General features: G+C 48.8%; 1 protein-coding gene across 1 annotated transcript; it reads right to left on the bottom strand.

The window, feature by feature from the left end:
• Positions 1–4,572: 4,572 nt before the first annotated feature.
• On the bottom strand, positions 4,573–8,265 carry LOC134288685 (uncharacterized). Its single transcript, XM_062854280.1, has one exon. It carries the CDS (start codon positions 8,263–8,265, stop codon positions 4,573–4,575), a length of 3,693 nt encoding a protein of 1,230 aa, XP_062710264.1.
• Positions 8,266–13,449: the final 5,184 nt, after the last annotated feature.

Raw genomic sequence — 13,449 nt, 5'->3', positions numbered from 1 at the left:
CTCCGCTACATCCGCGCACCCCTTGAACATCGCAGCATAAACGGCAACCCTGCCGACCAACGAACATCAGTTCGCGCCAATAGCTCGCCGAGAGCAAACGTGTATTTTTCTCTATTCGCACATTAAATCGTTTCCTACAGTTAAGTTTCCGCGTGTTTATTATTCCGCCGGTCTCAATCCGATTTCCCTTCGCTGTGTCCACTCGTCGTGACTCTGCTATCGGTCCCCGCCATCAGGTGATGGTCCCAGGAAGTGATCAATTGAGACGGAATCGGTGGTGAAAATAATCCGGTCGCTGGCGTCGGTCGGAGTATCGCGAAGAACAAAAGTGTTTGCCTGTGGTAGTGTGAAGTCGCCGTGGTGTCGCCTTGCGAGCGGCAGGCGGAGAAAAAGCTCTGTGAAAAAGCTCTCCTGTGAAGGGCAATTACGATTGCAAACGTTTTTGCTAGTGTTGTGTGCGAAGAAGAAGAACCATGTCGGATGCCAAGTTTGCCATAACAAAACTGAACGGCACCAATTGGCAGACATGGAAGGTGCGAATTGAAATGTTGCTACAGCGGGAGGACCTGTGGCACGTAGTGGAAGAACCCGTCCCGGCAGATTACCTCCTGGACGATGAGTGGGTCAAAGCTGACCGAAGAGCGAAGGCAACGATCATTTTGTCGATTGATGACAATCAGTTGCCCATCGTGAAAAACAGTGTTCTTGCGCGTGACGTGTTCGCTTCTCTGAAATCGTACCATCAGAAATCAACGCGATCGGTACGGGTTTCGCTGCTTAAAAAGCTGTGTGCGTCGAATCTGACGGAACGCGGTAATCTCGAAGAACACTTGCGGGAACTCGATGAACTTTTCGATCGGTTAGATGCCGCGGGTACCGAACTCGATAAAGACACCAAAATTTGTATGATTTTGCGTAGTCTGCCACCCTCCTTCGACGGGATTGTGACCGCTTTAGACAATCGGGCTGATGACGATATTTCGGTTGACATCGTCAAATCGAAATTGATGGACGAGTTCCATCGTCGCTTGGAACGCGAAAGTGCCGGCTCGAAAACGGAAAAAGCGATGCGTTCGGTGGAAAAGTCGAAAGAGAGTCGCGTGTGCCATTTTTGTAAGAAGCCGGGTCACCTGCGCCGTGATTGCCGGAAATATAGGGCCTCAGTGAAAGAAGAAAACGGCTCTAGAAGTGAAAAAGAAAACCCGAAGGCAAAGGCAGTGCACAGTGAGGGACGAAATGTGGCATTTACCGGTGGTGACGAAATGAGCTCGCGCGCGTGGATTGTGGACAGTGGGGCAAGCGCCCACATGACCAATGACCGTGGATTCTTTGACTCGTTGAAAAACTTTGCTGGTGGGTGGATCACGCTCGCCGATGGGAAGAAGACGGAAATCCTTGGAGAAGGTAGTGGGGTGCTTCGCGGAGTGAACGACCGTGGTGAGCCGGTCAGAATCGAAGTGAGTGACATGAAATACGTGCCTGGTCTCGCGACCAGCTTGATTTCGGTGGCGAAGCTAGCCGAGAAGAAACTCGAAGTGAACTTTAACAGTGACGGTTGCCGAATCGTGGATGCAGGAGGAGCTGTCGTTGCGACTGGCTGTCGTTACGGTGGCCTGTACTACTTGCGAACGATCGAGGAATCCAACAAGGCGTCGACGGGTGAGCACAACGTAAACTGCCAGCATCAATGGCACCGGCGGTTGGGCCACAGAGATTGGGCCGCCGCTGAACGAGTCGTCAAGGAAGGCCTTGCTACGGGCATTAAGGTAAGCGACTGTGGTTTACGTCTTGTATGTGAATGTTGTATGGAAGGAAAGTCGGCAAGGCTGCCGTTTCCTCCAGTTACCGAGCGGAAGGCAGATCGGGTCCTCGACATCGTCCACACGGACCTATGCGGCCCGATGAAAACGACAACGCCCAGTGGAAATCGCTACGTAATGCATCTCATAGACGACTATAGCCGCTTCACAGTTACCTATCTACTGAAGCAGAAATCGGAAGCGACGGAGCTCATCAAGGAATACGTGAGATGGACGGAGACCCTGTTTGGAAGGAAGGTTCGCGTGATCCGCTCCGACGGCGGCGGAGAGTTCAACAACAACGAGTTGAAGGCTTTCTATCGTTCTGAAGGGATCAAGCCGCAGTTCACCGCGCCGTACTCGCCTCAGCAGAACGGCGTGGCTGAGCGGAAGAACCGCTCGATAACAGAGATGGCTACCTGCATGCTTCTCGATGCCGGTATGGACAAGCGTTACTGGGGTGAAGCTGTGCTTACGGCAACATACCTGCAGAACCGCTTACCGTCGAGGTCGCTCCAGCAAACACCGTTCGAGCTCTGGTGGGGGCGTAAGCCGGACTTGGCACATCTCCGGGTATTTGGTGCCGAAGCCTTCGTACACGTTCCGGACCAGAAGCGCAGCAAACTAGACAGCAAATCCCGCAAATTGAAGTTTGTGGGGTATTCGATGGAGCATAAGGCTTATCGGTTCGTCGACTGCGAAACCGATTTGATCACCGTTAGTCGCGACGCTCGTTTTCTCGAGTTGGGAAATGGGACATCAACAGTAGAAATCTCAACGTCGACACCGGTAAAGCGCTCTGGCGAACGGGATCGGCCTGCTTCTAGCGAGAAGGAGAACCAGAGGAAGGAGGAGCTCAACGACGCGTCCGATGCGGAAGATTTTGAAGACGCCGAGGATGAAGCTCCAGTACATGTGGAACACGCGCGCCGCCCGCAGCGGGCAACTCGTGGTGTAGCACCGCGACATCTGGAGGACTATGTGCTGGATTATGCGGTAGGCACAGCAGCGTGCGCTACTCAGGAACCCGTGAACTACAAAGAAGCCTTGGAGAGTGCTGATTGGCGAGCCGCGATGGAAGATGAGCTGGAATCGCATCGCCGGAACCACACTTGGGAGCTTGTACCGTTACCAAAAGGCAAGAAGATAGTAGGCTCCAAGTGGGTATTCAAGCTGAAACGTAACGAAGAAGGGAAGATCGTGAAGCACAAAGCCAGACTTGTGGCTCAAGGCTACACACAGCGGTTTGGAGAAGACTTCGAGGAAGTGTACGCTCCAGTCACAAGGCATGCGACGTTCAGGACGTTTCTGACGGTTGCGGGCAAGCGTGGTATGGCAGTGAAGCATTTGGACATTAAGACTGCCTACCTGAACGGAGTCCTGGAAGAAGAAGTCTTCATGCGCCAGCCGCCCGGCTGCGCGGCACAAGGGCAGGAGAGTCTCGTCTGTAAATTGCAGAAAAGCATCTACGGGCTGCGCCAATCGGCGCGCTGTTGGAACAAGCGCCTGCACGATACGCTAACGAAACTGGGATTAAAACAATCAAGTTCCGATCCGTGTATGTACGTGAGGAAGAGTGGTGCAACCAGCGTGTTCCTGCTGGTATACGTAGACGATATGCTCGTGGCTTCGTCCGATGAAGAAGAGTTGCAGAAGGTGATCCGCAGTCTCGGTGAAGAATTTGAACTGACCTGTCTAGGAGATGTCCGCCACTTCCTTGGCATGGAAGTCCGTCGGGATGAACAAGGGTACAGAATCCGTCTACAAAACCATATCGAGGAACTGCTGAAGACTACAGGAATGAGTGACGCGAAACCGGCCAAATCTCCCATGGATCCGGGGTATTTGAAGACCGAAGATCAAAGTGAGCCGTTGAAAGATCCTGAAAAGTTCAGAAGCGTCGTGGGAAGCCTGCTGTACTTGTCCGTAGTGGCCAGACCGGATATCGCCAACAGTGCGGCCATTCTCGGGCGGAAGTTCGCTGCTCCTACAGAGTCGGACTGGACAGCCGCCAAGCGTGTCCTGCGCTATTTACAGAAGACGAAGAGCTGCAGCCTGCGCTTGGGCGGTGCATTCGAAGAACCGTTGTCAGGATATTCGGATGCCGACTGGGCCGGCGATTTGCGAAGTCGACGATCAACATCTGGGTTCGCGTTTCAGTTCGGAGGAGCTACCATTTCGTGGGCCAGCCGTGGACAGACAAGCGTCACACTGTCGTCCATGGAGGCCGAATACGTGGCGCTCAGTGAGGCTTGCCAGGAGGCTATCTGGCTACGACAGCTGCTCGCTGACTTCGGAGAGCGCCAAGCGGAACCAACAACTATCAAGGAGGACAATCAAGGATGCCTCGCGTTCGTCCGGACAGAGAGATCCAGTCGTAGGTCCAAGCATATTGATACGCGGGAGAAATTCGTCCAGGAGCTTTGCCAAAAGAACCAAGTTGCGCTGGAATACTGTCCGACTGAGCTGATGACCGCAGATATTTTGACAAAACCGTTGGGACCGACGAAGCACGACCGCTTCTGTGGTCTCCTTGGATTGGAATAACATCGATTGCGGAGGCTGCACATCGAGGAGGAGTGTGGAGAGCGATGATTACCCTCCGCTACATCCGCGCACCCCTTGAACATCGCAGCATAAACGGCAACCCTGCCGACCAACGAACATCAGTTCGCGCCAATAGCTCGCCGAGAGCAAACGTGTATTTTTCTCTATTCGCACATTAAATCGTTTCCTACAGTTAAGTTTCCGCGTGTTTATTATTCCGCCGGTCTCAATCCGATTTCCCTTCGCTGTGTCCACTCGTCGTGACTCTGCTATCGGTCCCCGCCATCAGCTGCCACATCTCACTCTCTACGAACTCTTCGACCGACATCCCGCGTGAAACGAGATCTGCTGGATTCTCCGTGCCAGAAATGTGACTCCATATGCCGCCACGAGTATAATGCTGCACTTCGGACACCCTGTTGGCCACGAAGGTTTTCCAGGAGCTAGGAGGCGCGCGAAGCCAGTACAGACATACAGCCGAATCCGACCAAAAATACGAAGCAGACACGTGGACGTTGATCGATTCTTTGATCCGATGGTGTAGATGCGCGGCCAAGACACAAGCACACAACTCAAGGCGGGCTACCGTCAGTCTTTTCAGTGGTGCGACTTTGCTCTTTGATGCCAGTAGTTGAATTTTGACTATTCCCAGGGCGTTTTCACAGCGGACGTATGTGCAGGCTCCGTAAGCGGTCGTTGAAGCATCGGCGAAAGTGTGCAACTCAACTCGAGCGTCCGGCAGGAAGGCGTAGCGGTCAATTCGGTAGGTGGCGATTTTCGGTAATTCGTTTCGGAACTGTTCCCATTTCAGCCGAACACAGTGCGGTACAGGCTCATCCCAGTCGCAGGAGAGGGACCACAATTCCTGCATCAGGATTTTTGCTGTGACAACGACAGGTGCAATCAGGCCGAGTGGATCAAAGAGTCTGGCGATGTCTGAGAGGATGGAACGCTTTGTCGGAGGGTCGTCTCGAGGTTGAACTTGGGAGTCAAAGCGAAGTTGATCTGATTCCGGTTCCCATCGTATCCCAAGGGCCTTAATGGACTCGTTCGGGTAGAACTCCAAGCTTGAATGGGTCGCAATTTGATCCTTTTCGAGCCCCTGCAGGACTTCCAGGCGATTCGAGGCCCACTTCCTCAAAACGAAGCCGCCTTTTTCCAGTAACTCGGATAACTCGCCCCGAAGCTGGATAGCTTCCTCAATAGACTTTGCTCCACCAACATAGTCGTCTACGTAGAAGTTTTTGGGAACGGACGGACCGGCTAACGGGTATGCGTTGCCTTCATCTTCTGCGATCTGCTGAAGTGTACGTGTCGCTAGGAATGAGGATGGGGATAAACCATAGGTCACGGTTTGCAGCTCGTAGATTTGGACAGGAGTGTCTTTAGAAAATCGAAATAGGATGCGTTGTAGAGGACAATCGTTTGGATGCAACCTGACCTGTCGGTACATCTTTGCTATGTCACCGACTAGAGCAATGGGATACGTTCGAAATCGAAGGATGATAGCGAGAAGGTCATCTTGGACCACCGGACCCACGCAGAGGGCTTCGTTGAGTGAGAAGCCGGTTGAGGTACGGGCCGAGCCGTCAAATACGACTCGTACCTTTGTGGTCGTACTCTCCTCCTTTATGACAGGGTGGTGGGGAAGATAGTAGGTGTGGGAGTGGTTTCCGTCGTCCGTCTCGACCAGTCGCATATGGCCGAGGGAGAGGTACTCCTTCATGAACTCGTGGTATTCCTCCTTCAATTTCTCGTCCCGATCGAGTCGCCGCTCGAGTTGATCAAAACGCCGCATAGCGCTAGTTTTGGATTCTCCTAACATTGCGTCGAAATCAGGCTTCCGTGGTAGCCGGACAATGTAGCGACCTGTCCCATCTCTCGACGTGGTAGATTTGTAGAAATCCTCACAATGGCGTTCTTCAATGGAGTAATTGTCGTTGATGGTTAGCTCTTCGGTTTTCCAAAATCGTTCCATGCTCTCTTCGAGTGTCAGCATGGATACTGCGACGACGCTGGGAGTGGAAGATTGCTGCCGAGCATGATGACCCATATTTGCTGATCCTGTGACGACCCATCCAAACACACTGTCCACCAGAATCGGAAGATTGTCGGCCAACTGGAGACGAGCGGTGCTAGGGAAGAATGAGTGGAAATGCTTGGCGCCAAGAACCATGTCGATCTGTTGGCTTTTGTTGAAGGTAGGATCAGCCATTGCCAAGTTCTCAGGAATCCGCCAATCCTTGATGGAAATGTCTTGTGCCGGAAGATCAGCCGTTACCGTATCCATTAGCAGAAACTCAACGCCACATTCGAAGATGTCATTTCTCGACTTAATACGAGCGAAAATCGATTCACGCACTTTCTTGGAGAGATTGCCCGCCCCCTGGATGGTCACATTCACTGGGCTCCTTTTCAGATGCAACCTGCGTGCCAAGCGATCGGTGATAAGGTTCGGTTGAGAAGCACTGTCGAGTAACGCACGAGCGAAGTGATCTTGACCATAGGCATCGATGACCTTCACCAACACTGTCAACAGAAAAACATCTTCACGATGCTGAGGAGTGGAGGCACTAACAACGACCCTGGGAACATCATCGGATGCGGCGACAGCGGACTGAACTACTGGTTCTGCAGCGGAGGAAGAGCTAGACTGAAAGGCTTGAGTGGGCATAGACGTTCGAGAGGAAGATGCTACGTTGTTCGGCCTCGGGTTCTCGTCGGAGTGCAGCATAGAATGGTGACGCTTGTTGCAGTGCTTGCACCTGTAGTTCGATGAACAGTTGCGCACCATGTGGTCACTCCTGAGGCAGTTGTGGCAAAGACGCTTGCTGGAAACGAATTGCTGCCGTTCAGAAGTCGAAAAGCGGTTGAATTTGGCACATCTCATCAGCGAATGCTCTTGGTTGCAGGCCGGACATTTGTTGTTGGAACCAGAGGTGGATGCGCACGATGATACACGGAAGTGAGGTGGCCGTTTGGAGACGTGGGTGGATCCACTTGATGCAGACTGTGGCTGGTGATGGTTAACCAACATGGACTCCAACACTCGCATACGACGCTGAAGAAATTCAATCAGGCAATCGTAGTCCGGATCGTTTGCGGTCGACGCGTGATCTTCCCAAGCCTTGAGCGTGTCGTCGGGAAGTTTCGTGCACAGGAGATGCTCCAGGATGCTGCTCCAAGAGTCCGTTGGCTCTCCTAGCTGGTTCAAAATCTTCTTGTGGCGCTGGAACTCGTCTACCAGCGCATGTAGTGATGCGGCAGCTTCCTTCTTTGCCGCGGGGATGTCGAACAGTGCCTGCAGATGTCGCTTCTTCAGCAAGTAGTCGTTGGCGTACCTGTCAACCAATGTTTGCCATGCTAGGTCGTAGTTTGCTGAACTAATAGCGATGGACTCAATCAGCTGCGCCGCTTCACCCTTCAGAGCTGCCCTCAGGTAGTGGAATTTCTGGATCGCTGGTACTTCAGTATTCGAGTGGATCAAAGCCAAGAACGTATCGTGGAACCCTAGCCACTGCATGTAATCCCCATCGAATTCGGGAAGTGAGATCGTCGGAAGTTTCAACCCAGACAGAGCGGAAGCATGCGAGGGAGTATCAGGGATGCGAGCTTGTTGATTAACAACAGGGAGTTTGGAGATCAAGTCGGCTTTTATTGCAAAGAGCCGAGGCTCAAAATCGGCACGGACACTAGCATGCTGTTGCCTACCTTCCTCGGTATCCTCGATGTCCTCCAGCTGCCCCTGCACCTCCTCCAGAGTAGTCCACATGTTGTTGAGGTACTCCAGGCGGAGCCTGACCTGACCTCCATCACGTTGTGCGTTGAAAGCGTCCAGGAACGCCTCTGCCCGACCCAGCGCGGTGATCATCGTGGACCGTCGGGATAGCAGTGTTTCTTTCTCCAGCTGCTGCGCCATTTTGGAAGAGGTATCCGGCGGGAATGACGCTCGATGATGGCGAAGGACGGATCTGCCGAAAACAAAAGACCACGGTAGGCCCGGAGAGAGAGGATATGGTCACTTGGAATGGTACTCACCAATTCCAAGGCAAGTATTTGCCTTGAATATTCAAAAAAGCTGCTTGCCGGAACACAATCAGTCTCCACTTGTGCCTTCAGGAACGAAAAACGTCGGGAATGCTACGATGTCCGAAAAGGTTCAACTATAATCGCAGTAGCTTGATGTCGATGATCGAAAACTCCGGAAATTGTCGTACGAAGTCTATCTGGCTAATCGCAGACGAGTGCGGAGCCGGTACAACGGCAGAAGAGCGTTGCACGAAGGTTGATTGAAGCGTGGATGTTTCCAGAAAACCGCCGGGATGCAATGGCGGGATGGCGTGGCTTGTATTGTCGTTGCTACTCCAGTACAATGGCGCAGGAGTTCCGAAACGTGATGGCGGTTCCGGAATGGTATGAACAAAGCGGACGGATTGTCCTCACGATGGCGGGAAATTGCTCCAAAGTGTTTGGCAGCAATCGAAATTCAGGTTCGTCGCCGGGTTGTGCATGCAAAAAGAGGGAACGAAAATCTTAAGGGCACCTGCGAGACCCTTAAAGAGCATAGGACAGGTAATTACCTGATGCTCGATTTGAACGAGCCTTGAAACAATTGAAATCTCCTTCAGCGAGATGGCGCGCAAGATGGCAGCGCCCAGTGGACCGTCGTAGCACGTGACTTGAACTCGTGATGGCGTCGAATATCCTGGTCACGGCACCAATTTATGTTGGATCTTACCCCTACGTTGTGGATTTTTTCTTCGGTGGAATTTACGGAAACGATGTGGGACCACTATTGGCACAGCACCCTAACGAGCGCAGCATAAATCTCCAGTGGGTGGGTGGTAGCAAGCGGCGCAAGAACCCTCTCGGTGGTGGCGAACAGCACAAGAAAAACGATTCGACCGCAATTGAACGGCACAGCAGGAACAACTCCACTACAGACACGGCAACTCGGGATCAGGAAGCTTCTATTCTTCAGTACACTCCACTCAACTAGACATACTGACTAACTTTATTGGCAAATCAATTTACACCACACTTTACATGCACATTTAACTTTTATTCTAGATTTAAGAGATAACTTTTCTAGCTTAAGGTTTGACGACGACTGACGACCGAGTACGTTGGTTTCACCTCACGACGCTACCCACTCGATCAGCTGTGCCGGCCGAGCTGCCAGAGGTGCTGAAAACTCGCCGAAAGCGACGACCGATAGCACCATCACCTGCGTGAGAAGAACAAATCTCACGCAGTGCGGCCAGAGAACCAACATAGCCTTTCCAGTACACTTAGTGTACGAGAAAGGCAAAAATCCATAAATAATTGATTTTTGGGAAATTAAAAACGTCAAAAATGCAATGAATAAATCAACTGTTACAATAAAAAAGCCATTTTTTCCACCAAAGAACTTCGAATTTTCCATAATAAATCCGATTTTTCCATAATAAATTAGAAAATTCACAATAAAAAAAATATCGAAAACACAATAAAAAATACAAAAAATACAATAAAAAATGACGAAATTACCCATGAAAAACAAATGCAGGAAAGTATGAGACAGTGAAAGGCTGAATCGCACTTATATATGACTGAAACGACTGAAAAGTTTGCGTAACTATGATTGCAATTTACCGAGCAATTGCTTGCTGTCCGAACTCGCTATCGCTCGTCGGACCTAAAAAAGGGATAACATCTATGTTTGCATTATACCGGGCAAACTCTTGGATCTGTGGTTTGCCTAGAACTGAATCGATGCAGTTGCTTTATTTATGCATTTTTTTATTTGTTTATGGAAATTTTGTTATTTATTACTGCTCACAGCCCTGTTTCTTCACTGGGACTTTTCGAATTATTTATGAAGTATGATTACTTTCTTATGAGTCGTTTATATTTTAGCCGACATTAAATAATTTTTCAGTCTGGCGGAATTTTGCAGGGTTTTTCGTGTTTCGTGCCCATCTAGTTTTATGAATGACAAGTCTGACTTGAGACCCTCCAAAACCCCCGAAAACGCTCCTGAATCCCCTCCCCTCCTGAGACTCCCTTAAAAGTCCTCTGAAACTCGGCATGACCCCCTTTAAATTAAAATTTAACTTCTTTTCAACCTTGTACTCCATTTAAGCAATGAACAGAATCCATTTAGGTAATGAATCCATTTAGGTAAAAATTCCATTTAGGCAGTCCCGACTCATTACCTAAATGGAGGTTTTGGTGTAACGAACTCAATCGGTAAAGCTTATCTTAACTGAAATGTCGTTAAAATTTTACAGTTTATCAAAAATAACTTGTCAAAAATAACGAAATTCGGTAGTTTACGTTCATTACTGATTATCGGTAAACTATTTTGCCACAGCAATCGGCAATCTAATCATATTGCTGAATTTCGGTAAAGCGCAACTGTCAAACATAAAAACGGGAGCGTTGTCGTCTAGGTGCCATCTTCAAAAAAAGAAACCAGGATTTTTTGAAGCGAATCTCGCTAGAAATATTATCTCGTAAGTAAAGAAATTAAATTCGCGTTAAGCTATGTAGGCTTCTGATATGAATATATATTAATGAATAGGTTTCTCTTTTAATTATCTTTTCAGTTCTTTGTTTTGGAGATGGAGCGCTGCAGGAGGAGTGTTTCCTGTGAGGTTTCCTGGTGCCTGTTTGTTTGCTGCCGGAACGCTACCTCAATCGTCATTAAAGAGGAAAGGCTCCCCGTAAGCATCTGGTCATAAAGACCGCCCGCTAAAATGTTCCCTCGACCGGCGGAATGATAAAGCCGCATTGTTACCGGCCGGCATGCGCAAGTCAAGCGCAAGTTGCCGTTCCAGCGCTTGTTGCGTGAAATTGCGCAGGATTTCAAGATGGATCTGCGCTTCCTAAGTATCGCCGTTGCTGCCCTGTAGGAAGCCAACGAAAGCTACTTACCTGGTCGGGTTGTTCGAGTACACCAATCTGTGCGCAATCCACACCAAGCGTGTCACCATCATGCCAAAGGATATCCAGCTGGCCCGGCGCATCCGTTGCAAGCGTGCAGGAGTAGAAGGCAGTGACCCCGGAGGAAGAGTGAAGTTGTGTTTTTATTTACTATGCTTTTTGTTACCTGCTTGCGTGAATCGTTAACCTAATTTTCGTTTTCGTTTTATTTTACTTTTTCTTATTGATGAACATGAAAGAAAATAATCATTTACTGATTTTCGGTAATGATGTATGCCGAAATTTTCGGCGATGTATTACCGAGCCGCTCGTTAAAGTTTGACAGCTGACGTTTGTAAAGTTTGCAGCCTACTCGGCAATTTGAACTTTTACCGAGATTTTTACCGAGCTCTCAGCTGTTGGATTCTCGGCGATTTATTTTGCCGACCTCGGCAAATTAAATTAAGTGTGCATCACCGCCCGTTCTGCGTTTTTCTCCACCAAAATCGCACTGCACTCTTCGTCGAAGCATTCGTTTCTAGACTCCTTTCCACGTACCCGATGGTACTCTCGGCTTCGTCGTTGATGGCTGCTTTTACTGTTCTCCATCAGTTCTCTAGAGAGGCCACATCGAGTTCGCCCTCATCTGGCAACGCTGCTTCGAGATTCTGCGCGTATGCCGAGGCGACGACATCCGGTTGCTTCAGTCGCTCAAGGTTGTATCGTGGTGGTCGCCGGTACCGTACATTATTGATGACGGAAAGTTTTGGGCGCAGTTTGATCATCACCAGATATAGTAGTGGTCGAAGTCGATGTTAGACCAAGCCCACTCGTGGGCTTAATACTACACACGCAACAGCACGTCGTTAACGATTTTTAATTTCGTTATCCACCCATTTTCGCACCGGTCGTTCGTTTCCATGTGAGTAAAATAATGATCGGACGCCTTTGCGCACCGGTGGTCTCTATTCTATCCGTTTCATCGGTTTTTTGCACTTCTGTAAATCATCGTAATATTTTGTGTATTTCTATGGTGTTACTGCAAATCTTATTCAGTATAATAATCTGTGCTCATATTTTGAAAGAAGGGGTTTTAGATAAGACTGAAAACAGTTAGTAAAAATTGAACTCAAATAAATAATTCCCTTGGAGATTTGTGTTTTGGTGCGTTTAAAGATATTATTTTCTCAATAATGTATGATTGTATTTAATCTCGGATTCAAGCAATCTTTTTTTAAATTATGTGTTTGTTGCTTACTGTATGACTTGTAGGTTGAATTTTTATCTAAAATAATATCCATCTCTTCGATATCCATGTTGCCTTTCTCGCAAGAAATTTATCTGAATTTGAGATTTTGAGCATCTTTTTTAATAATTTGGTTTATTGAATAATTACATCCCTTGCATTTCCAACACATTTATAACGTAGTTGTCTCCTTTACTACTTCGCGTAGGTCAAGATTCTTGAATCCTGGTCATAGTAGAAGCTGTCTTCTAACAGTCTGCGATAAGTTTGCGCAACCTTTTTTCATTAACGTGTATTTTAACTTCAGCTTATTCTATACTCAGTCACAACCTTTTAGTTACAAAGCATCAATCGGAAATCTTAATATATATTGCGATCTTTTGGATGCTGGTATATGAATATTTTGTTGGAAACAGATTCTATGCGCTTGAAGTAGACTGCGTATTTGTCAAAGTACATAATGAGCCCACTCTCCTTTTTGGCACTTCATACAACAATTGTTGTATTTTAACATCCAACACCTTGCTTTTTCTATAACGAGGAACCTACAATATGGCAGTCCTGCACACCGCCTATTTTAATTGATGAAACTTGGCAGCTCGACTACATTTTTTGCCTTTCTCGTACACTAAGTGTACTGGAAAGGCTATATGTTCACTCCAAAAATGACTTTTTGATAGGAGGCCCGGAGATTCGAGTCACATATACCAATCAACTCAGCTCGACGAATTGAGGTGATGTCTGTGTGTGTGTATGTGTGTGTGTATGTGTGTGTGTATGTGTACAAACGAACTCACGTCACTTTTCAGCAGTAAATCTCAACCGATTTTAATGACCGACGGTTCATTCGACGCGGAATCTGGTCCCATTGTTTGGTATTGAAAATGGTTCGGATCGGTCCAGCCGTTCCGGAGTTATGGCCATTTAGGCGTTCCGGATCGGTACCCCAGG

The sequence above is a fragment of the Aedes albopictus genome, chromosome 1, assembly GCF_035046485.1.
Source record: "Aedes albopictus strain Foshan chromosome 1, AalbF5, whole genome shotgun sequence".
NCBI lineage: Eukaryota > Metazoa > Arthropoda > Insecta > Diptera > Culicidae > Aedes > Aedes albopictus.
This window is presented reverse-complemented; position numbering and strand designations above follow the sequence as displayed.

Excerpts from the sequence above, each read along its gene's own strand:
- LOC134288685 (XM_062854280.1), bottom strand. The coding sequence starts at position 8,265 with ATGGCGCAGCAGCTGGAGAAAGAAACACTGCTATCCCGACGGTCCACG.